At 58.1% G+C, this 23,355-nt stretch overlaps 3 protein-coding genes across 4 annotated transcripts; 1 reads left to right on the forward strand and 2 right to left on the reverse strand.

The window, feature by feature from the left end:
• Positions 1-2,815: 2,815 nt before the first annotated feature.
• Positions 2,816-4,722, forward strand: PPIB (peptidylprolyl isomerase B). The gene is made up of 5 exons (XM_064722361.1): positions 2,816-2,986; positions 3,424-3,537; positions 3,661-3,754; positions 4,118-4,302; positions 4,388-4,722. The coding sequence occupies exons 1-5, from the start codon at positions 2,831-2,833 to the stop codon at positions 4,508-4,510; spliced, it is 672 nt and encodes a 223-aa protein (XP_064578431.1). The 5' UTR covers positions 2,816-2,830; the 3' UTR covers positions 4,511-4,722.
• Positions 4,723-4,899: 177 nt separating this feature from the next.
• On the reverse strand, positions 4,900-8,768 carry SNX22 (sorting nexin 22). 2 transcript variants are annotated; one of them, XM_064722362.1, is made up of 6 exons: positions 8,629-8,768; positions 5,975-6,058; positions 5,782-5,886; positions 5,583-5,677; positions 5,386-5,462; positions 4,900-5,265 (listed from the first exon to the last, which is right to left on the reverse strand). In XM_064722362.1, exons 1-6 carry the CDS (start codon positions 8,698-8,700, stop codon positions 5,168-5,170), a joined length of 531 nt encoding a protein of 176 aa, XP_064578432.1. In that variant the 5' UTR covers positions 8,701-8,768; the 3' UTR covers positions 4,900-5,167. The 2 variants fall into 2 exon arrangements, with proteins under 2 accessions (XP_064578432.1, XP_064578433.1); XM_064722363.1 differs by having other exon boundaries at positions 5,025-5,265; positions 5,386-5,459; positions 8,629-8,722.
• A 525-nt stretch (positions 8,769-9,293) lies between these two features.
• Positions 9,294-21,739, reverse strand: SNX1 (sorting nexin 1). Its single transcript, XM_064722309.1, has 15 exons — positions 21,590-21,739; positions 18,597-18,699; positions 17,677-17,810; positions 17,131-17,197; positions 15,670-15,713; positions 14,615-14,756; positions 14,044-14,122; positions 13,726-13,801; positions 12,594-12,707; positions 12,378-12,471; positions 11,270-11,475; positions 10,549-10,692; positions 10,139-10,219; positions 9,802-9,873; positions 9,294-9,692 (listed from the first exon to the last, which is right to left on the reverse strand). The coding sequence occupies exons 1-15, from the start codon at positions 21,719-21,721 to the stop codon at positions 9,642-9,644; spliced, it is 1,539 nt and encodes a 512-aa protein (XP_064578379.1). The 5' UTR covers positions 21,722-21,739; the 3' UTR covers positions 9,294-9,641.
• Positions 21,740-23,355: the final 1,616 nt, after the last annotated feature.

Genomic DNA, 23,355 nt, shown 5'->3' on the forward strand with positions numbered 1-23,355 from the left:
GTTCAGTTTCCCTGGCTGGGTAGGAGCAGGCTTAGAGGGCACAAAATCAGCCTGGGCAGCAAGCTCTGGGCTTGCTCCTGGTGCATTCCTGAGTCAGGCAGACACTGGTGTGGTGCCAGGGTGTTAAAGCCTCCCTCCTGGCCAGGATCCCAGCAGGGCAATCTCTCCTCCATTCTCGGCTGCGTTCTCTCCATGCCTTACCCCAGAGAGCACGACGGAGGCGCAGAGCCCTGGGTTCACACGTGCACCTCCTTCCTTCCCCCTCAGCAAAGCGCTTTCCTCCAGCCAGGCTGTGGGCTGGGCTGGGAGCAGGGCAGGAAGGGCACACTCACCTCCCACAGGCAGGTGCCATGTGTGCCACAGGGAGGGCACAGCCATGGGCACATTCCACCTTTCCCCCTCCGACTCCTCCGCTGCCAGTGGTTCCCAGAAGCTGCGTGTGTGGCACAGGCATTCCTCTCTCTGCTGTAGGAAACCATGGTTTGGCATCTTGGGAGGGTGTCCAGGGGCAGGGGCGCTCCCCGGGGCGCCGCCCTGCCCGCTGCCCACAGAGCTGGCCCTGAGACACTTCCGTTGCTGCCCTCCCAAGCCCCACTAAGTGCCTGTCACCAGAACTCGATTCCTTCTGCATCTCCTGCCGTGTTTGGTCATTCCTCGCTGCCTCCACTCAAGGAGCAGCTTGTAGTTGCAGCATATGTAAGTGTTTGCAGGGTGAGGGAGGGCGGGGGGGGAAAGGGGCCATCTCAACAGGTTTTGTTCCTAAATGTTTTTGGTTTCTTTTTGTTTCGTTGTTTTTTTGGGGGTTTTTTGGTTTTTGTTTTGTTTTTTTTTTTTAAGTGAATGTATTTGATCGTTTAGAAACTTTCCTGACCTTGTTTTTAAGTGGGTTGGTTTGAAAGCTTATTTCATGGTGACCCACTACAGCTTCTCTCCAGAGATACGGTGTTCTTTTAATCCTACAATGATGTGTTTGTAGGGGAGGACTGTCCCCCCACGGCATGCTGGTAATGCTCACTTGTACCAAGCCCTCTTGCACTATAATCGTACGTTGGACTCTTCAAAAAAAAAAAAAAAGGGCAAAGATGTGGGGTGGCTTTTTAACAAAAAGAAAAAAAAAATAAAAAAAAAAAAAAGGAAAGAAAAGAAAAGAAAGCAGGTTACCAGCAAGTCCTGTGCTTGAGGGAACCGCTGTCCCCGGGGAGCTGGGAGGTGACAAGGAGAGCAGCCAGACTGAGCCAGCCATGCTGTGGTAGGATGTAGGGCATTATCCTGGGCAATCCCTCCTCTCCGTGCCGGGAGCAGTTGGCAGCCAGGAGGCCCCAGGCAGGGGAGGGCTCCTGGGGCTCCTGGTGCAGGTGCCTCTGACGCCGCTCTCGGCCCTCCAACGTTGCGATGCAGTCTTCTGAGGTATCAAGTGAGATGATTTTTTTTTTTTTCAATAAAACATTGCACTGCTGCATTGTTCTCCATGAATAGAAGTATTTATTACCTCAGCCTGACCACGGCACTTGTGTTTTGTCTTCCTTTGGCTCTGCTGGGCGCTTGTGTCACCCTCTGTTCCCTTTGGAGGGGACAATGCATGGGTGGGACCATGTGGGACCTTCTCAACTCTTCATGCATTACAGCCATGGGTGGTTCAGCCCTATGGAGCTGGGCCAGGGCATGGTGGTGCTGATGTCCCTTCTCCCTGGGCACACACATTCCCACTTCAGCCATCCTGGAATGCGGGATGCCTTGTCCCACAGGGAAAGGGGTACTGGGACCTGCCCCCTTGGCAAGGCTGTGGGATAAAGACTGAAGGAAAGAGTGAGAGAAGCCATAATTCCTCTTAAATACCTGGAGAGGCCAAGATGGAAGCCCACAGGATTTTCTGTGGTGTTGCAGATGCGATATGTTCAGCTTAGCACCATCACTGATCACTGAAGGTGTCACTGCCCATGGCACGGGTTAGACTTGTAAAACCCAAACCAGTCTGATTGCAAATCCTGCAGGCAGTTAGACATGCGGGAATTAGGTTTTCATCAGGTCTGGGGCACTGTCAGTCCCCACAAAGATAAATCTCAGAGGTGGAGATGTGGGTTCCAAGGGTCAGGGAGGGAACCTTTGAGGCTCATCTCCTGCTCAGAGCACACGTGTCCCCAGACAAATTTTTGGGAGCAATAAATGAAAGATCATGCTAAAAAAAATACATTTAAAGCTGGGAATCAGGGGGGGAAATCACGAGAGATCAGAGCGTAGAGCAGGTTCCAAGTGTGGGAACACTTTGGTTCAGGTGTCTGAGGGGGTACAGCGCCAGCTGCTCTCAGAGGCGCTTTGGCTCTGGGGTGGCATCTGCAACGCGCCCGCTCAGCCTTTGACTGCAGCCATTCAGCTCGCCGGGGGCCGCGGCTGCTGCTACCGGGGACACACCGGGCCCCGAGGACAGAGCGGGGACAAAGCAGGGACACGCCGGGCCCGAGGACAGAGCAGGGACAGAGCGGGGACAAAGCAGGGACACCACAGCGGGACACGCCGGAACAGCGCCCTCGGCGTTCCTCAGGCCCGCCCTCCGCCCATGGCCATTGGCCACCGCCACCCTCGGTCCCGCCCCCTCCCACCTCCTCCCCCTCAGTGACCAGTCACTGTGGCGTTCCGCTCATGATTGACGGCGCCGCGGCCGCCCAGCGAGGGGCAACGTGGCATACGCCCGCGCTCCGCCCGGCCGGAAGGGGCGACTTTCCCCCCCTGTGGGACCCTGTTGGTCGCGCCCAGGCGGGCGGAGCGGGCGGGCGAGCGGTGCGGGCGGTACCAAGAGGCGGTGCGGGCGGGGGTGCGCGGCGGGCGTGGCCGGATGCCGGCGGCGCGGCGGGCGCTGTGGCCGGGCTGCGAGCGGCGCAGGATGAAGGTGCTGGTGGCGGCGGCGGCGCTGGGCGCGGCCCTCCTGCTCCTGCTGCCCGCGGCCTCCCGCGCCGACGAGCGCAAGAAGGGACCCAAGGTCACCGCCAAGGTCGGGGGGGGCCGAGGCGGGGCCGGCGGGGGGGATCGGGGGAGACTCCGGGGAGTGGGAGCCCGGATGGGGCGGGGGAGACCGGGAGAGGGAGAACTTGGGGTGAGGGGCCCTGGATGGGGCTGGGATTCAGGGTGGGGTGAGGCCTGAGGGAGGGAGGGCCCAGTGCGGGGGTTTGGGGGCACCTGGAAGGGGGAGGCGGCCTGGGGAAGCTGAGGGGAGGCCCGGGCTGAAGGCTTTGGCTGGGGGCTCCAGCTGGGGTGAGTGTGAGGCTGCTGGGGGATGCAGCCAGGGCTGTGGGCACCAACCAACCTCCCCTAGTGAGAGTGAGGGTTTGGGCCTGGTTGGAGTTAAAGTTGGACTTTTGGGGGTGGGTTGGCCCAGCAAGGTGAGTCTGGCTCCCCTGATGCCCCCTAACCTTCCTCCCTCCACCCAAGGTGTATTTCGACCTGCGGATCGGTGAGGAGGATGTGGGCCGTGTCGTCATCGGGCTCTTCGGCAAGACGGTGCCCAAGACAGTGGAGAACTTCATGGCCTTGGCCACCGGAGAGGTGAGGGGCCCGCGGCACCCTGGGCCTCCCCGGGTCCTGCTCGGTGCCCTGGGGCAGCGCTGGGGCCACGGAGCTCTGGTCTGTCCCTTTGCCTCACTCCGTATTCTCCCTCCACACCCCCAGAAAGGATTTGGCTTCAAGGGCAGCAAGTTCCACCGTGTGATCAAGGACTTCATGATCCAAGGAGGAGACTTCACCCGTGGTGACGGCACTGGAGGTAACCTGGTGGATCCAGGCCACTGTCTTGGAGCGAGGCAGCAGCTGCAATTCCAAGCACTGCAGGGCTGTCCCTGGCACCAGTGTAGAGCTGGAGCTGGGTGGAATCAAGTGGGCATGGAGCTCACAAAGACACGGCCTCAGAATTGAGTGCTGGGAGCCTCCTGCTCCTCTCCCTTGGCACAACACCCCTGTCCAGCTCCCTGCAGCAGCCCATGGCTCATGCATCCCTGTGGCATCAGTGCTAGTCCCTGCTCTGGAATTGCTCATTCCCCCACCCGCCTCATTTTGGAGCTACCACCACCATCACCCCTACCTGCCATATTCCATGAGACCACTGTGGCCTTTTTGTCCTCCCCTTTAGGGAAAAGCATCTACGGGGACCGTTTCCCTGACGAGAACTTCAAGCTGAAGCATTATGGGCCGGGCTGGGTGAGCATGGCCAACGCTGGCAAGGACACCAACGGCTCCCAGTTCTTCATCACCACCGTGAAGACGCCGTGGCTGGACGGGAAGCACGTGGTGTTCGGCAAAGTGCTGGAGGGAATGGTGAGGCAGGGACAGGGAAGGGTTGGTGCTGTGGGAAGGGCTTGGCTGAGCTGGGTGTGCTCAGTGTCCCACTGTGCCCCACCAGGACGTGGTGAGGAAGGTGGAGAGCACAAAGACAGACAGCCGGGACAAGCCCCTCAAGGACGTCACCATCGTCGACTGTGGCACCATCGAGGTGGAGAAGCCCTTTGCCATCGCCAAGGAGTGACGGGACCAGGGACCAGGCCCTGCCAGGCTGTGAGGGGCTGTGGGACGGGGCTGCTGTGCTTCCCCTGCCCTGGGGCCACCGGGTCCCGCTGTGTCCCAGTGCCAGCCCCTCTCCCTGCTGCCTCCAGCCAGTGGGACAGGGCACAGGCTGCTCTTCCATCACTTTTGTAAGAAGCACATGCGCCAATAAATGTGACCAATGTGTTTTTTAAAGAGCTGCCTCTCTCCTGCCTTCAGAGAGGTGCAGATCACTCTGCATCCCTCAGCCAGATGCACCCCTCAACTTCCAGCCCCCCTTCCAACCTTCCTTTTTTATCATCTCATCCAGCTGGGAGCAGTGCCACAGTTGGCCCTGGGTTTGCTTTGGAGAATTCCACAGCACAGCACTTTGCCAGTCAGTCAAATCCAGGAGATTTATTGCACCAAAGCCTGGATGCAGGGAGGTTTTCCAGCACCACTCAGCATCCAAGGGCTCGTTCTGCGAGCCCACAGCAGCAGGGGGGAAGGCAGAGCTCCTGCTCTGCCAACAAAGGCACTTTGCATGGTGGTGGGAGAGCATTCCCAACGTCCCTTCAGCTTCTCCCAGCAGGCAGGGGTGAGTTTCACCACAAGGATCCTTTCTCTCCCCACTGCATCCCCAGGTGCTGGGTGGAACTCATCATTCCAGAGGCTGGGGGTGCTGCCAGGCCGGGACACAGCTCAGGGGCAGGTAGAGGCCCTGCAGGACCCCGCTGAGGACGGTGTTGGGGAGCAGCTCTGCAGGGAAATGGGGGTGCTGTAACAGCTGGGTCCCTCCTGGGCCCCACTGAAGGAGAAGCACCTTTGTAGGAGCCTCTTGGAGGTTTTGGAGCCCTGCTCCCCTGCCCTGCTCCTTACCGGGGCCGTGTGGCCGCACGTAGGGATCCGAGCAGAAGCCGACGGTGGGGCGCTGGGGGGGCAGGAGTCTGGTGCTGCTGTGGGAGAGGGGACACCAGTCCTCAGCCTGTCCCCAACCCCAGGTACTCGTTAGGGGCAGGGGGACAATCCCAGTGCCGTGTGGGATAACCCTGGTGCCGGCAGAACTCATTACTCACGGGGGGCTGCTGCCCTTGGGGCTCTGCTGGCACCGCCGCACCTTCAGGAAGTCCAGGATGTCCTGGGGCAGCTCCTTGTTGTGGTACAGCACACCCTGCAATGCCCCAGGGGGGTCAGCACCCCATAAACCCCTCCCAAACCCACCACCGTGTGTTCCTCACCCCTCAAACCCAGCCTGACCCTGCCATACACCCCCACCTGCAGGTAAACCTCCAGGGCCTGCCGGCGCTGCTCCAGCGCTTTGGGCATCCAGTTGGGCACATGGCGTGGGGGGAAGTCGGGCACCTTGCAGGTCTTCTTGATCTGGGGAAGGTGTGGGGGGATCAGGGCAGGCCAGAGAGGGCGAGGCCGGGCCTCCCTCGTCCCCTCCTGCAGAGCTGGGGGCTCTCACCCGCTTGTGCAGCGCCTGGAACTCGCTGTAGCGCTTGGTCACCGTGTGCCGCCGGCCATTGCACAGCACCTCCACGCGGAACACCTGCATGGGACAGACACGGTGTGCTCCTCGTCAGCCCCAGCCTCACTGTGCTCACCATCCCTCATCATCCTCACCCTTCTCGTCAGCCCCAGCCTCACTGTGCTCACTGTTCTCACCATCCCTCCTCATCAGCCTCACCATCCTCTCACTACTGTACTCGCCATCCCTCATCATCCTCATCAACTCCAGCCTCATCATCTTCAGCATTCTCAGCATCTCTCATCATCCTCATCAGCCCCAGCCTCACCATGCTTGTTGTTCTCACCATCTTCATCACCCTCACTATCCCTCATCATCCTCACCATTCTCACCAGCCCCAGCCTCAGCACCCTCACCATCTTTATCACCCTCCCCATCTTCATCACCCTCACCACACTCATCAGCCCCCAGAGGAGGTAGGCTGTAACTCACACACCTGTGGAGAGCACGTGGGACACTCCAGGACACGCAGAGGCCCCCAACCTCCAGGGCAGACCCCCAACACCCCCACAGCCAAAGGGGGTACCATGGGGCCAAGCAGGACCCCCACAAGCACATGGAACACAATTCCCCCTTCCAACGGGAGCACAGCAAGGTCTGACATCCCAACCCCACCAGACAGGGACCCTGGGGCTGGCAGGGACCCCCAACAGCTTGGGGTGTGCAGGGACACCAGGAAGGGACATGTGGGGACAGAGGGAGACAACCCTTTTATCCCCAAGGCAGGTGAGGTCTACTACCTAGGGACAGTCATGGATCCCCACCCTCCTGGGGAAGGCAGGAGAACCCTTCTTTCCCCCACGGCAAGGGGCCCCCCCAGCTCCAGTGGGGATCCCCCAGGCCAGGGACAGCCCCTGCTGTCAAGGGTGAGCCCCTGAGGACAGACAGACATCCCCATCCCACAGGAACGCCCCAGGCCAGGGTAGAAGGGCAGAGGACCCACCTCAGACAGAAACCCTGTGGGGGCCTCTGCCCAGCACCCCCTGGGCCAGGGACCCCATCCCCTCCCCTTCAAGGGCTTTGTGTCCCCCTTCCCACAAGGGGATCCCTGAGGACAGCTGGGGACCTCTCCTCCTCAGGGCAATGATCCCACCTGCCCCTCTCTCCCCCTGCCTCCTCACTCACTGCACAGTTGGGACCCTAGGAGGAGGTAAGGGCTGCTGGGAGCCCCCCGAGCACTTGGAGCATGTGGGGACACCCCAAATGACACATTAAGAGCCCCACACCCTCCACCACCCAGGGCAAGCAGGCACCCTCAGGCCCAGGGCAGAGGGGGCACCCAGAGAGACAGGATCCCAACATCCTGGCCAGGGGGCGCCTGGTCAGAGGGGATCCCCAGGGTAAAGGAACAGCCCCTGGGCCAAGTGGGGCTCCCCAGTTACACCTGGGGACCCTCAGTCTCTGACTCACATGGAGATACACTCGGGGGCAGGTGGGGAGCCCGTGGGAGAGACAAGATCCCAGAACAGGACCCTGGGGTGGGCAGGAAGAGCCTCCAACCCCTGAGGCAAGTGGGGGCACCCCTGGGATGTGGGGACCCCAGGGGACAAGGCAGGACCCTGCACCCCTGGGGAAGCTGTGGGACAGACAGACAGACACACTCGCGACTTCCAGGGCAGGAGGTGCCCCCGGCAGGGCCCCAGGGCAGGTGGGCACCACCCAGGGGCACTTGAGGACCTGCAGCCCTTGAGGCTGGGACATTTCAGGGTCGCCTGGGGGAACGAGAGGACCTCCAGTGCCAGAGCAGGGGGGGCATCCCGGGGAGAGAAGGGAACCCCCAGCCATGGGGGCTACGGGGACCTCTCCCCTTTCAAAGGTGAGGAGTCTGTGCTCCCCTGGCTGGGACAGGCAGAGGCCTCCAGCTCCTCCCTCCCCAGACCGAAATAATCTCACCTTGCCCACCTCCCCCCTTCCGTCCTCCAAGGGCAAAGGGTCCCCAGCGGCAGCGGCCCCTGTGGGGATCCCGCCCCCCCCGGGTCAGGGATCTGCTGTGGCTGCCGGGGACCCTCCCCGGGCTGTCTGGGGTCCTCCAAGCCCACAGGGACACCCCGACCTCGGGGGCAGAACAGGACAGGAGAGCTCCCCAGCCCCTGGGTTAGGGTGGAAGCACCGCCGGGCACGGAGAGAGCCCTGGGGAGAGGCAGAAACCTGCAAACCCCGCAGCCAGCGGGGACAGCGGCAGCAGGATCCCGCACCCCCGGAGCAGGGACACCCCCCGAGCAAAGGGCACCCCAAGAGCAGAGACAGCCACCCCCTGTCAAAGGCAGGGGTTCTGTGTCTGCTCCCGGCAGGGAGGCCCCAGGGACACGCAGCGACCTCCATTCCCAGGGCACGTGGAAGACTCCTGAGGCAGAGAGCGACAAATCCCCCGGGAGCAGAGGGTGACACCCGCTGGGAACTTGGGGACCTCCAGTGCCAGGGAGGGATCCCCCAGAACAGGGAGCCCCGGGGGAAGGCAGGGAGGGGCGGGGGACACTTGGGGACAAGCGGCGACCCCCAGCTCCCGGGGCAGGAGGAGCCACCCTCGCCCGCCCTCAGCCCCATTCCCTGAGGGCACAGCCCAGTCCCGCTCGCCCCGTCCCGTCCCTCACCGTGTGCGCCCGCTCGGGGCTGCGCGCTGCCGCCGCCGGGGGCTCCGCCGCGGGGATGGACACGGCGATCATGGCCGGGACACGGCGATCATGGCCGGGACACGGCGATCACGGCCCGGAGCGGGGCCGGGGCCGGGCAGGGACCGCCCCGAGCGCCCCCGGCGGGGCAGGGCCCCGGCAGCCCGGGGGGATCCGGCGGGCCCGGAGCGCAGACTGAGGGAGCCGCAGAGGCGCCGCAGGGAGCCGGCTCCAGGGATTAGGGGAAAGGAAAGAGGGAAGTCAGCCCGAGCTGCCTTTTCGCTTTTTGAGCGGGTATCGGTTTTGATAAAGCGCACACGCGAGGCTGGGAGGGGTGAAGGAGCAATCCCGGGTAAGGGAGGGGGGCAGGAGCACCACAGCCCTGAGAGCTCCAGCGTGGATCGATTCCTGGGGAATGCCACAGCGTGGGATCGCCACAGAGCCCCGCTGAGCTCAGATCCCAAAAACAGCTTCCACCGGAGGAAAGGCACAGAGCCAAAGCCTAATCAAGAGCGGGGACAGGTGGCCAGAGCAGCCCAAGGTCACCTCTGTCCTGTCACAACACGGGGGAGGCTCTGCTGCCTCCAGGGATGCACCCTTACCCCTCCCCATCCACCCCAAACACCCAGAGCCTGTTTGCCCTGATAGAAGTTTTATTACAGAACTTTAATGGCACTGCAGGAGTAAGATAATTCATTAGAGCCTTAAAACCCAGCCTGAAAAATAGATATTTGCCAGATCTCATTAACCCCCTGGCTGCGGGTCTGGTCTGGAAGCAGGAAACTAGTTTCTCTTCAGTAAGAAAATATATGTTGCTAAATGAAAAATATACAGTTAGAAGAGTTACTGGCTCACAAGCTGTTCTTCTGGGGGTGACACCTCTACCAGCTCCAGCATGTGGAACGAGGGGTCGCTCACGTGGAAAAGAGGAGGAGGTATAGTGTATATAAAAAAAAAAAAAAAAGGCAGAATTCAGGTTTGTTTGCTCAGTCCAATTAAGAAATGGCCTTGGCTTCAGGCAGGAATGCTTCCCAGTACTTCACCAGCTGCAGGGAGGAGAGGGAGAGAGTCAGGAGCCTTGAGGATGGGTCATGCTTGAGAGATTCACAAGCACGGCCCGAACTTGGACATAACCCCACATCAGGGAGCACTCACCTGCTGCTGAGAGTTCAACAACGTCTCAAGGTATTTCGTGACATGATTTCTGAAGTCCTTAGATTTCTCTTTCTGCAAGAGATGGCCATGAGGCTGGAGCAGCCACCAAAACCCTCCAGAGTGCGGGAGGGGGAAGGAGAAACCAGCAGGATTTTGCTGTTCCTCCTGGGGCCCGCGAGGAGAGCAGCACATGGGAGGGACACAGAGGATCTCTGCCCACCCAGCTCCATTTTAAGGTTCCCTGTGGGGAAGCCCCCTCAGCGACAGCCCAGCCCACACATGGTGGGATTCAGGGATGCTGCTGTGGCAGGAGGAGGGGCAGGGCTGCCCCACGTACCTCGAAGCGGATCACCTCCTTGCGGATGACGGCAGAAATGCGCTCAAAGTCCCGCTCGTACTGCGTCACCCGCGACTCCCACTGCAGGGACAGCAAGGGCACCGTGGGCACGGGAAAAGGAGCCTCTGCCCCCTCTCCATGGGGCTCTGGAGCCACCACTGTGCCTGTGAGAGGGGCTGCTGGAGCAGAGCTCAGCCCTTGGCACCGCCTTGGCGTGGAGGTCACAGGAGGCACCAGCAGCCTCACTCAAGGCTGGCTTGGTCCTTGGTGTAACCTGGCCACAAACACCTCTCCCTCCTGCTCAGGAGGGGCCCCCCAGCCCAAGAGATCCTTCTCCAGCCCAGGAGATCCTTCCCCCCTGCAGCAGGGAGGGCAAGAGCAGAGCAGAGACCCCACGCTCCGTTCCCTACCTCCGAGATCTCATCCTTGGCCTGCTGCAGCTTGTCGGGTTTGTTTGCCCACAGCAGCCTGGCCTCCATCTCCCTCTTCTTCTGGAGCATGGTCTGGGCATCCTGCCACCGCTGCCAGGTCCTCATGCGCTGGTCAAAGGCTCCCTGGGGGGAAGGAGGGGCACAGCTCTCCTGACAAGGGGACACTGGAGCTCCGGGACCAAAGCTGGGCCACAACACAGACTGGAGCATCCACAGCTCCTGTACGGAGGGGTCAGCCTGCTGGACTTGCTCCTCGCATGGGATTGCTCTTCCCAGTGCACCAGATGGGCTGTGTGGATTTGATGCCCAGGTTCAGGAGCACTCAGCACTCAGGCTCTGCCAGAGCAGGCATTTGGCAGGTCAGTTTTCACCCCTGTATCACAGGTTAGCAGCTCACAGCTTCAGCCTTCACCTCTGGAAGGGCTGGGGGTCACCCACAGGCCCTGAGCTTGCTCCACATCCCCTCTGGAGAAGAGCAGCACAGCCAGGCCTGACTACAGCATCTTCCAACCTACCCAGGGCACTCCTGCCCAACCAGCAAGGCTTCCCTCTGCCTGAGGAGGCCATGCCCTGCACGCCCTGTGCTCTGCCCTGTGCTTGAGTCTGGAACACCTCCCTGCCCTGTGCTTGAGTCTGGAACACCTCCTGGCATCCCTGAGCCTACAATGGGCACAAGGAGCAGGAGCAAAGGAATCCTCACCTTCACAACCGAGAGCAGGCGGATGTAATCCCCCAGGAGCTCGGCCAGGAGGAAGAAGTCATTGTTAGCCTGTTCATGGTGCAGCTGCTCGATCTTCTCCTCCACCTCAGCCAGCTGGGAGAGGGCCCTGGACAGGGCTGTGTTGTCCTCTGAGCTCCCCAGCATGGCCAGGCTCTTGGCAAACTGGGCTGTGTTCAATGCCAGCTCTGGGGAACGGGATGAGGGTCAGGAGAAGGGCCTGGCTGCACCAGGAGCTCCCCAGCAGAGGGTTCAGCCCCTGGAGCTGCCACCCCACAGCCCCAGGAGGTACCAGCAGGGAGAGCCAGCAGCTCCCAGCCATGAGGAAAAGGGAAGCAGGAAAGGGAAGGAAAAGGGAAGCAGGAAAAGGGAAGCAGCTGAGCCCAAGGACAGGCATAGCTTTGCAGAAGTCAGTGAAAAATGCAGAGGAAGGGAAACATCCCCACTCCCAGAGGTCAGCTCTGCTCAGGTTTGCTGCAGCAGCATTCAGGCCCATGAGGACAGGCTGAGGGAAGGAGGGATGATCAGCCTGCAGAGGAGAAGGCTCCAGGGAGAGCTCAGAGGCCCTGCCAGGGCCTAAAGGGGCTCCAGGAGAGCTGGAGAGGGACTGGGGACAAAGGATGGAGGGACAGCACACAGGGAATGGCTCCCACTGCCAGAGGGCAGGGATGGATGGGATATTGGGGAAATATTCTTCCCTGTGAGGGAACTGAGGCCCTGGCACAGGGTGCCCAGAGCAGCTGTGGCTGCCCCATCCCTGGCAGTGCCCAAGGGCAGGCTGGACAGGGCTTGGAGCACCCTGGGACAGTGGAAGGTGTCCCTGTCATGGCAGGGGGTGGAACAAGATGGACTTTAAGGCTCCTTTAGCCCCCAAGCCACCCTGGGATTCTGGGATCCCACAGGACCCCGGTTCCCTTCCACGCTGCCATCCCACCTTGTGCAGCTGCACACAAGAACTGGGGTGACCATTTCTGGTCTCCCAGGAGGAAGGGACAGAGAGTCCTTTACAGCACTGTCCCAGCTCCTTGGGAGTGTCCCTGGGACAATGGTGACCCCCTGCAGGCCCAGCCCAGGTGTGTCCCCGTGTCACCTTTGCGGTGGTTCACCAGCGTCTCCACCACCGCGTGCAGCTTCCGCAGCCGCTGGTCCTCGCACTCCACCTCCTGCAGCTTCTCCTCAAACCACTGCAACGGCAAATGCAGGGCTGATTCCCACAGGGGGGCCTTCCCTGCACCCAGAGCTGGAGCTGGGAAGGGCACAGAGCTCTGAGTGAGAACAGGGATGCCCAGAGGTGCCCCACACTCACCATGTCCGATTCGTTCATCTTGATGGTCATTTTACTGACTGCATCCGTGGCTTTGTTGAACATCTTCATTATTCCTGCTCCACTCAAGGTCTGGGTTCCTACTGCTCTTGGGAGCTGAAAGGAATGGAAAAGTTTGCTTTGCCATAGGAGATGGAGGGAGTTGGGAGAGCTGGGGGTGTTCACCTGGAGAGGAGAAGGCTCCAGGGAGAGCTCAGAGCCCCTTCCAGTGCCTAAATGGGTTTCAGGAGAGTTGGGGAGGGACTGGGGACAAGGCCTGGAGTGACAGGACAAGAGGAAGGAAACGAGTTTCCACTGCCAGAGGGCAGGGACAGATGGGATATTGGGATGAAATTCTTCCCTGTGAGGGTGATGAGGCCCTGGCACAGGTTTCCCAGAGAAGCTGTGGCTGCCCCATCCCTGGAAATGTCCAAGGACAGTGGATGAGGCTTGGAGCAACCTGGGACAGCAGCAGGTGCTCCTGCCCATGGCAGGGGGTGGAATGAGCTGGGCTTTTTAAAGTCCCTTCCAGCCCAAGCTGGAAGCTTTAAACTGTGTAGGTATATTTCTTGTAATGTCTTCAATTTGTGTTAGTCTGGAATTGACTCACTGCAGGAGCTTCTGCCCTGTTCCCTCCTTTTCCAGGGTTGTCTTTACCTATTTATGCACTTAAATATCACATCTGTCTTGAGAACATTTGTATAACAGAACCTATTCTGATGTCAAAATAAATATATATAGACAATAAAAAGGAATTTACTCAACCTTCAAAGATGAGGGTTAGTCAATTGTTCCAAAGAAAAAAAACCTGTCAGAATGAAGTTGAATAAAATGCTTGTCTGACCACACTAAATAAGAAGTAACATTATATTAAATAATGTTACTTACAAAGGCACTGTAGTTCTTTCACCTTCTTCATCTGGCAGCCATTACATTAAGTGGTTCTGATGATTCTGTTTTGCCCATGAGGCACCTGCTGAGTGATCTCTCCCTGCCCTTGTGTTTGTTTTCTCCCAGCTGGTGGGCACCTGGGCTCTGACACTCCCCACTGAGCTTTGGGGGACCCTGCCTCATTAACTGCTCAAGGACCATTTCCTTCAGCACTGCCAAGGGTTCCTCACTCCACCCTACTGACCTCCTCCTTCTCCAGGAACTCCCTGACGTCCGGGTCCTGCAGCATGGTTGGATGGCTCACCACCCTCCGTAGGTACCTGTGGGAGAACAACTCCAGGAGTTACTCTGGCTGTGCAAATCCAGCTTCTGATTTTAAATTTGTCCATCACAGTGGTATTTACTCCAGAACAGCAGCTGGGGGGCTGGAAATCAGAGCCAGCAGCTGCTCTAATTCACCCAGCAGCTCTCCTGTCTCCCTGGGGAATTTGGTGGTGCCACCATGAAGAGCAGCCCTCTCTGAGGTCCCTCACCACTCCAGGGGCAGCTGAGGGGGTCATACCTCTCTAGAGCAGCCCGACGTTTTTCTAGGAACTCTGCCGAGGAGGAATCTTCTTTCCCAACTTTCACTTTGGTCATGCCTAGCACAGAGGGAAGATGTGATTAATGAGCTGCTCCAAACTCTACACAAGAGGTAAAGTGGTTTATTACAAGGGAAAGTGGTTTATTACAAGGGAAAGTGGTTTATTACAGACTACCAGGGTGACAGTGGAGGAGAGGAATCTTACAACAGGAACGAGACTTTGGAAATTTGAAATCTGCTCACACCCAAGGAACTGACATGCAGGAAAGAGGCAAAGCAGTGGGCTGAACTCAAGTGAACAGCAATTCAGTGACCCCACTGAGGTTTTACTCTTCACCAAGCAGGTGGGGAGGCACCTGTGAACTCCATCACGGATTTAAGTGCAGAGCTCCAGGTATGGAGCCAGAGCTTTGTGTGTGCTACAGAACCCAGATTCATTTCCCTGCCAGCTCTGAGGCTGCTGCAGGGCAGTCCCTGGGCCCAGAGCTCCCTCAGAAGGGCTCAGGGAGCTGTGGAGGGGCAGCCCTGGTGCAGGGCAGTCCTGACTCACCGATGAGGCTCTTCTCGGGCGGCGGAGGGACGATGAAGCCGTTCTGGGCGTGCTTCTCCGACAGCTTCTCATAGAGCCCCAGGAAGTCACTGAACCTCCTCTTCACCGAGAACTGCTTGCTCCTGAACATGGGCATGCTGGTCTGGGGAACACACGGCACATGGGTCACACTCCCCCAGGAAAGCCTGGCCCTGCTGGCACCTCTGGGGTGGAGTGGGACAGCACCAGCTCTGCAAGATGTCAGCAGTGTGCAGAGCAAGGTTTGGCCCAAGTTTTCCATTGTTTCTCTCCCAATTGGGCTCTCCCTCGAGCCAGCAGCAGAATTAATGGCAATAAATAACAAACAGCTGTTCCTGCAGCCGTGGGCTGCTTAGTAAGCCCTGCCCACTGGCTAATCCCATCATCCCTGCTCCACACGGGAACAGGGACACACCCCTCAGGCCACCCAGACCCACCAGGGCTTTGGACTGAGTTTGCAGAGCAGGAATTAAGGATAACAAATCCTCTTGTCTCTTCTTCAGACCACAGGTTGCCTGTAGCCCAGCAGCCATGGTACAGGCAGCTGGAGCAACTTTCCAGAGCCCAGAGCCAGACTCCAAAGCATTCCAGCAGCTGCATTTCTCATGGAAACTGAGGGGAGAAGGTGCTGATGTGAATGCAACTACAGCAGCAGCTCTGCAGAGAGTGCTGAGCTCAGGTCAGCTCAATCTGCTGCTGCCACTGGCACAGAAACCTCAGCAGCAGCCCCGGGCTCAGGGACTCTCCCAATGGATGCCATTCCTGCTGCTCCCTGCAATGCTGAGCATCCCTCTCAGCCAAGGCTGCAAAGAGGGAACTGACTGTGAAAATAAAGCCAGTCTCCTTTCAAACAGATTCCAACCCTACTCCTCTGCTGGGCTCATCCTTTGTGGATTATAACTCCTGAATCCACAGAACAAGGCATTCAGGCCTCCTGTTTATTTAGGTCACTGCTGGCTTGGCTGAGGACACACAGTCCAGCTGCCTTTAAGCATGGAAAAATAATGGAAAATGAGACACAGAGGGGTCAGACATACCTGTGTTGACACTTTGTAGGCTACGTAGGCATTCATGCCATCCCCTAAGGAAAACAGAAAGGAGGTGTTGGTGTTGCAGACAACTTTTATGGAAAATCCTTTCCTTAGGATTTTTCCTCCTGAGAAGCTGAGAGGCCTCAGGAACAAAATGTAAACAATGGTTATCTGCTGCTGTGGAATGCAACAGGGGGATCTGTGGTTGTTTGTAATTAATGGCCAATCACAGTCAGCTGGCTCAGACAGAGAGCAGAGCCACAAACCTTTGTTATCATTCTTGGCTATTCTATTCTTAGCCACCCTTCTAATGAAACCTTTTCTTCTATTCTTTTAGTATAGTTTTAATGTAATATATATATAAAAATAATAAATCAAGCCTTCTGAAACATGGAGTCAGATCTTTGTCTGTTCCCTCATTCCAAGAACCTCTGTGAACACGGTCACATGTTGGGATCACAGCATCAGCACTTTCCACTATTCCCTGAGCACAAAGCACAAGGCTCCTGACCTTTTCCTGCCTCAGTGATCCTGATTTCGGGTCTGATGGAGCCCTGGATCTTCCTGCAGAACCAGAGGCAGCATCCTGCTGCATGGCCCTGGACTCCTGCCCAGCAGCCACTTCCCAACCTGCTTCTGCCTCCCCACACTTCCTACAGAGCCAGCCCTGACAATTGGGCACTTGTTGTGCCAGCAGCCTCTGGGCTGGCTCCACACATCTGCTCACACCCAACAATTCAGGGGCTGTGGGGCACATGAAACAGTCCATTCAGGGGATGCAAGGCAGCCTGGATGGGGCTGGGTCCTGGAACACCACAGGCAGTTTGCTCCAGCTCACACAGCAATCCCCTTGTTCACCTGGCAGTTCATCTGAAGGGCACCCTCTGAGCTCCAGTGCTGCCGTTAGGATACATCTGATTGACACCTCCCAGCTCCAGGGATCACAGGCCATGCAGTGGGAACACTCATGGGGCTGCTCTGCTGCCTGGGATCTGATGTACCCCTGGGTTTTCTGCACCCCAGAAATTCCACATGGCTGGTTGTGACACTCTGACCCCTCTTTCAATGGACAGAAACCCTCTTGCTTCTCATTTTGAAGCCAGAGTCGTTTCCCTGGCAAGCCCAGCTTCCAGGGAATGTGTCAGAGCATGGAGCAATGCCCTCAGCTTCAGGTTAAGGGAATTTTGCTTAGCCCATGCCAGCTGCACACAGGGCAGTGCTGCCTGGAGGTCATGCCAAGCTGGTCACCACAGTCCCAAAAACCTGGCTCTGGGCTTTCCAGAACCTAACTCTGCCTGGCTGATTCTCACCCTGGGCTTTGTGCAGCATCATTTCTTTAAGATGCCAGAGGAAGCTTTGGAAATGTTATTCAAGGCTCAGGTTTGGGCTCAGAGAGAGCCCAGGGGCAGGAGCTGCAGGGCCCAGCCTGGCTCCCCCAGCCCTTTCCCATGCAGGATTGTAACTCACCAACTTTCTCTGGGTCACTCACTCCCACAGTCAGGTCAAATTTGTCCTCCTGCTCCTCCTCCTCCAGCTGTTTGGAGAAAGCACAGAGGGACAGCAAGTGAAAACCAGGAAATCAGGGTTGAACCCACCCCAGAGCATCATGGTGAGCTTGTCCCCCTGCAGTCTGACCCTTCCAGCTCCTCCTGGTTGTGTCCAGGCAAGGATCCCACACTGGGTTTGTTGTTCCCACCCCACTCTCTGCCCAGACTGATGCACAAAGTGCTCAGCCCCAGGAAGAAGCTGCAGAGCTCCCATTCACAGCTGGGACCCTCAGGAGCAGACCCAGCACTGTGCCAGCTCTGGAAGGGACCTGGACCTCCACAGGAGCAGGAATGCCACCAGGCTGAGCTGAGCCCCACTGCAGTGGCATCAGTCCCACACTGATGGCCTGAGACACAAATCAGGGCATTCAATAAGGTAATTACATATTAATGACATCATTTAAGATTCATGTTTCCAACTGAGAACACAGAGAGGTTCCTGCCAAAGCCAGTTTGGAATTCTCACCTCCTCATAGCTCTTTGAAAGGTTTCTAGAAGAACTTGCTGCTACATCTAATGAGGGCACAGGACTGGAGGGTTTGGGCACCTCCTTCTTCTGGTTGTTCTGAGTGTTGTCAAGGGACAGCTCCACGGTGGCATCTGCCAAAAGAAGTTTGCAAGGGTCAGCCTCTCTCTTGGGGTTCAGAAAAGGCAATTGCAATATTCTCTGATTTGTGGGATCCAGGAGGTAACAACAGCCTTAACAAGCAAAGAAATCCATGGGGAGAACACCTGTAAGCACTGGAAGAGCACAACAAAGCATTGTCACTGCAGTAAGAGCATTTGAACACTCCTGCTGGAGAGCAGCATGGCATTCCAAGCAAGTTCTTGTTCCAGAAGGAGCCAGGCATCACCTCTCACTGATCACCCCCTTGATGGGGAGCTGCACCCTGGAGCAGCTAAAGCCAAGGCAGATGATTGTACCTGGGAGGAAGGATCCTTCCCAGGCCACCTCTCCACCTGGAGGATGTAAAAGCCTCCACCTCTTAGCAGAATTATCCAGAAGTGACTCTCAGCCCATCATGCCAGGGCTGGGGAATGTCTGACTCTCCTCATTTTCCCCTTCTGAGGGGGTTTGTGTTTCCTGTCCCTTGGGAACAGCCAGGTCTCTACTAGAGATGCTTCTTCCACTGGCTTGGAGCCAGGAGAAGGTGGAGAAGGAAAACTCTGAGGAGACACTCATCACCTCAGGGCTTAAGGCAACAAAAATCTCATTTTATTCCTCCTCAGCTCCCAAACAGTTTCTCCTGTGGCAGGGGCTGCTCCAACCTTCCTGAACACAACACCAGAGCAAGTGGACTCAAACATGCGTTTGAGATAAGGATTTATGATCTGCTTTTGGTTATGGGGATTTCAGGGCTATCACTCCAGCACACCCAGACTCACCTGCAAACAGGTCCTGGTCATCCTGCTCCACATGAACTCCGTTCTCTTGGGAGGAGCTGCTCACAGGGAGAGGAGGTTCCTCTTTCAGGGCTGGGGAGTTGCTCTGTGAGAGGATTAAAAGGTCAAAGGCAGGTCACACACTGAGGGATGCAGGAGCAAACGTGCCACCCTCCTGTCCACCACCCCGTGCCCTTCACCCTCACCCTTTCTGCCATTCTTAAGGACAACAAGTGTCACACCAAACTCTGGAGTCACTCTCCACCCAGAAAGGACCATGCTGGCTGCTGGGACAGGCTTGGGGACAAGGGGACAGCACAGCTGAGAGCTTTCATGCCAGCCAGTCCTCCCCAGCAGAGGACAGAACTGCTCCAGCATTCCTGTAACAGATGCCTGCATCCCAAGCCATCCCTCACTTTGCAGGCAGGCAGATATCCCAAGGATATCTTCCCCCAAGGAAGAAGGGGACAGCCAGTGCTGCTCTGCAGGTCCCAGCAGAGAACAGGACAGGTCATTGATGGGCAGTAAATGGAGCTCTAACAGAGACTCCTTGGCACTCTCTCCAGCAGGGCAGTGCCATGGGATCACATCACTCCTGAAGGAGTGAGGTTGTGCTGAGGCAGCTTTTCTTTAAGGTGGTAAAAACAAAACAGCCATCAAAACACTCACTTGGTGGCAAGAGCTGCTGTATTTTAGGATGTTTTCCTAGAGGAGGGAGTGCTCTCAGCTTGGATCACAGCAGTTAAAGGCAGGAGCTATGTGTGTTAGTAATGGAAACGGGGAGCAGAGCCCTCCATGGCAAACATCCCTCCAGACTGGTGTCCAAGCCAACAAGAGGCCTGGTGCCAGTGGTGACCCATGAGGAAAGGGCTCACACAGCTCCTCTGCTCCCCCAGGGAATATTCAGGCTCATAAAGAAGCCCACTGTGCATGGACAAAGTGGTTTTCTGCTGTAACAGCTTCCTAGCTTGCCTTAAATTTAGTTCCTCAGTTCCTCAGACCCGAGAGCACCACGCCCTGCTCCCACTTCTCCATCTGCTGCTGCAGAGGAGCTGTGGCCTGCTTAGATCAGCCCATAGAGGACAGCAGCCATGTCTGGGCTGGATTCAGCACCCCAACATGCCCCTGTGCCAGGCTGACCCTCACACAGGGAAACAGAGCTCCTTGGGAAGGGCTGATCCTTGGGGGCAGCCTGGAAAGGGCTGTGCTCAATCAGGGATCCAACTCTGCCAACACACAGGTGAGTCCTGCTCTGCTCCTGCTCAGGTCTGACCCAAACCCTGCCCTGCTGGTTCCCAGGTGCTGCTGAGCCTCCTGAACAGCAGCCAGGCTGAGCTGCCTCCCCTGCTGCCCACAGAGTGTTTGCCTAACGTTCAAGGGCACAGCCAAGCAAAGGCACCGGGTCACAAGAACAGGCCTGTGTTAGTTACAACAGGCTTCCACAAACACTGATAAGCTGCTGGGCTCAGCAGCCTCCCCTGCCAGCACTGGGATTGTGATTCCCATGAAATCCCACGGCACTGTGTGCTCAGCCCTCCTGGTGGGCCACAAACCATCCATCCACCTCCCACACCCTCCAGTTCCTCACCAAAGGAAGCTCCTGGGAAGTTCCAGACCATCTCCATGGCCTGGTGCCTGCCACAGGTAACAGCACCTTCCTCCTGCAAGGCCCAGGGCTGGACTTTCCCAGCTCTGCAAACAAACCCAGCTGCTGTTCTGCCCACAGCAGTGTGGGTTCCACCCTCACAAGGTCACAGTCCATCCACATTGCCCCAAATCTCCCTTTTCCCTGCTGCACAGCACAAGCACAGCTCACAGACAGCAGGCAGGAGCTGCCCCAGGGCTTTGTGGCAGGGGCAGGAGAAGCTTGGCCAGGCCATTCCCAGCAGGTTCATCTGGTCAAGGCCACAATCTCCTGCTTGAGGCCTCCCTGGGCTAGAAAACAGCAGAACATTCCTGGAGAACTTCCTGCCACAGACACCAACTCCTCCTGTGCCTCCAGCTGGACCTGGCAGGCTGCAAAAAGCCTGGGTGAGGTGGGCAGAGGCTCCCAGAGCTCAGGGAATCACCCCCACAGCATTCCAGCCTGCAGGAAGGGCTTCTGGGGCCCCTCTAGCTGAGATCCCTGCTCCATGGGAGATGCTGATCCCAAGGACCAGAGGCTGACTGGGGAAATTCAGCAGACTGGGAAAGCACCAGTCAGTTTTAGCTCCCCTCCTGCCTGCTGGTCCCTGCCTGGAGCAAACCTGGGAAATGCCAACAGGAACTTTCAGCAACCTGGATGTGCTGCACAGGAGACTGCTGGAAACAAGGAAAGCTGCTGACCCCCTTCACACCTCCCCCTTCAGCACAGATTTGTGCAGCAGCTCCGGGTTTGCTGAACCAGCACCACCAAAGGCTCCAAACCCCTCCTGCAGCCCAGGAAGGTGTTGGAGCCTTTGGTGGCACATAAACCCCCAGCACAGAGCCCTGGTGAGCCCAGGGATGCCTCCTGTCCCATCACCAGGCTCAATCTCAGCCTGAAGGCACCACGGCAGCACCCTGTGGGTGTGGAGGGGAGCAGAGCTGAGGATGTGGGGAAGGCAGACGGAGCCTCACGGTGAAGAGGCTGAGCTGTGGCTGCCCCTGAGGGACCCTGAACCCCACATTGCTCCACCAGCTGCCATAGGTACAACACCTTCCAGCAGAGCAGGCTGCTCCCAGCTCCACCCACCCCGGCCTTGGGCAGGATTTCTGCAGGATCAGAGAGGGAACAGCCCGGGCACACGGGAGCGGCCGAGCACAACCCTTCCCTCGGTCCCGCAGCCACGGGAGCGCTCCGAGCCCCGCCCGGGCTCCCCCTGAGGGGACACCACACCACAGACATCGTCCCCTCACGCTTTACTCGGGGGATTTGGGGGTTTCCGCACAATTTTCACCAAGCCCAGAGGATGCCCCGGGCAGCTCCTCTCACACGGGCCCGGCCCCGCAGCGCCCCGGGGGCGGCGCGCACTCACGCTGCCGGTGAAGATGTCCTCGCCCTCCGAGTCGCTGTCGGGGGCGCCCAGCCCTTGGTGCTCGGGGAAGGGCGGCGGGCGGCGCTCGGCCGGGGAGGGCGAGCGGGACCCGCGGCTGCCGCCCGACGCCATCGCCGCCGCTTCCGCCCGCGCCCGCCCCGCCGGAAGCGCCCGCCACGCCTCAGCCTGCGGGGCGGGGCCTCGGCTGCGGGCGGGATGCGGATTGGACAGCGTCTCCTCTCGCCCCGCCCCCGCCACCAGCGACAGCCAATGGGCGCCGCCGCTGGCAGGCGGCGCGTCGTCACCATGGAAACGGGGGTGCGGCCGTGCCATTGTGGCGGCGGAAGGAGGAGCGCGGGGAGCTCAGGGCGCTCTGTCCCCGCCGCGCCCCGGCTGAGGGACAGCGGGACCCGGACACCAATCCCGTGCTCTCACAGCCCGGGGAGTGCTCCCGTATCGCCCAGAACACACGCCAGGGTGAGCCCCTTTCCCCAGAAAAACATCGCCAGGGTGAGCCCTGTGTCTTGAATTAGCCCCATAACCTAGAGATGTCCCAGCATGAACCCCAGACAAAGTCCAGGGCATCCCAGAATGAGCCATATACCACTCCAGGTGTCGCAGAATGAGCCACTGACCTTGAAGATGTCCCAGGATGAACCATATTCGCCCCCAGGATGTTCCAGGATAAGTCCCAGACCCTGACGATGGCACAGCATGAACCCCATATATTCACTAAGACATCCCAGGATGAGCCACAAACCACTGAAGTTATCCCAGGATGAGTCCTATACTCACCATGATTTTGCAGGATGACCCTCTGACCTTAAAAATGCCCAGAATAGACCCTACACCCCACTGAGACATCCCTGGATGAGACCCATACACTTCAAAGCACCTCAAGATAAATCCTATACCACCAAAACCATCCCAGGATAAGCCTCATACCCTGGAGGTAGACCAGGATGAGCCCCATACCCTAAAGTTGCCCCAGGATGAAACCCATACAACTACCAAACATCCCAGGATGAGCTCCATAACTTCAAGACTTGACAGGATTAACCCCATACTCCCACAAGACATCTCCAGATAACCCCCAAGACATCCCAGGATGAGACACACACCTTGAAGGTGTTTCAGGATTAACCCCATACAACACCCAAAGACAGCCCTGGATGAGCTCCATACACCTCAAAACATTCCAAGATGAGCTCCAAACACCCCAAAACACTCCAGGATGAGCCCCACACACCCCTTTCCCCTCAGGACAGTGACAGCCCATGGTCATGGGTCACCATCATCCTGTGGGGCCAACAATGCTCTCAGGAGAGCACCAGGAGGAGCTGGGCAGGTGAGATACCCTAAATTTCCATCAGCTCTGGATTAAGGGAGAGCATCCAGATGCAGCTGAAGGATCTGGGGGTCCCCTGAGCTGGATTAATTCCTGGGTGCTGCTCCATGGAGAGGGTCTGTTCCTGCAGGTGGGAAGCACTGGGTGCTATGAGGCAGTAACAGAGATGGGTTTTGCTTCTTTTCCCTCAGCTTTCTCCTGTAACAGAGCAGCAAAATCCAGCAGAGATCTCCAACCTTCCATGCCAGAGACCTTGGTGTAGCACACATTTGCAGCCAGGTCACACTTTCATCCTTCATCCACTCAGGCAAGGAGCAAACAGAAAACAGAGCACAGCTTATCTTTATCTGAAGGACTTGCCAGTGTCCTCCCCAGCTCCTGCTATCAAGGAGCAGCTGCTCATTCCCTCCTGCCTGAA

Source organism: Zonotrichia leucophrys, chromosome 10, assembly GCF_028769735.1.
Source record: "Zonotrichia leucophrys gambelii isolate GWCS_2022_RI chromosome 10, RI_Zleu_2.0, whole genome shotgun sequence".
Classification (NCBI taxonomy): Eukaryota; Metazoa; Chordata; class Aves; order Passeriformes; family Passerellidae; genus Zonotrichia; species Zonotrichia leucophrys.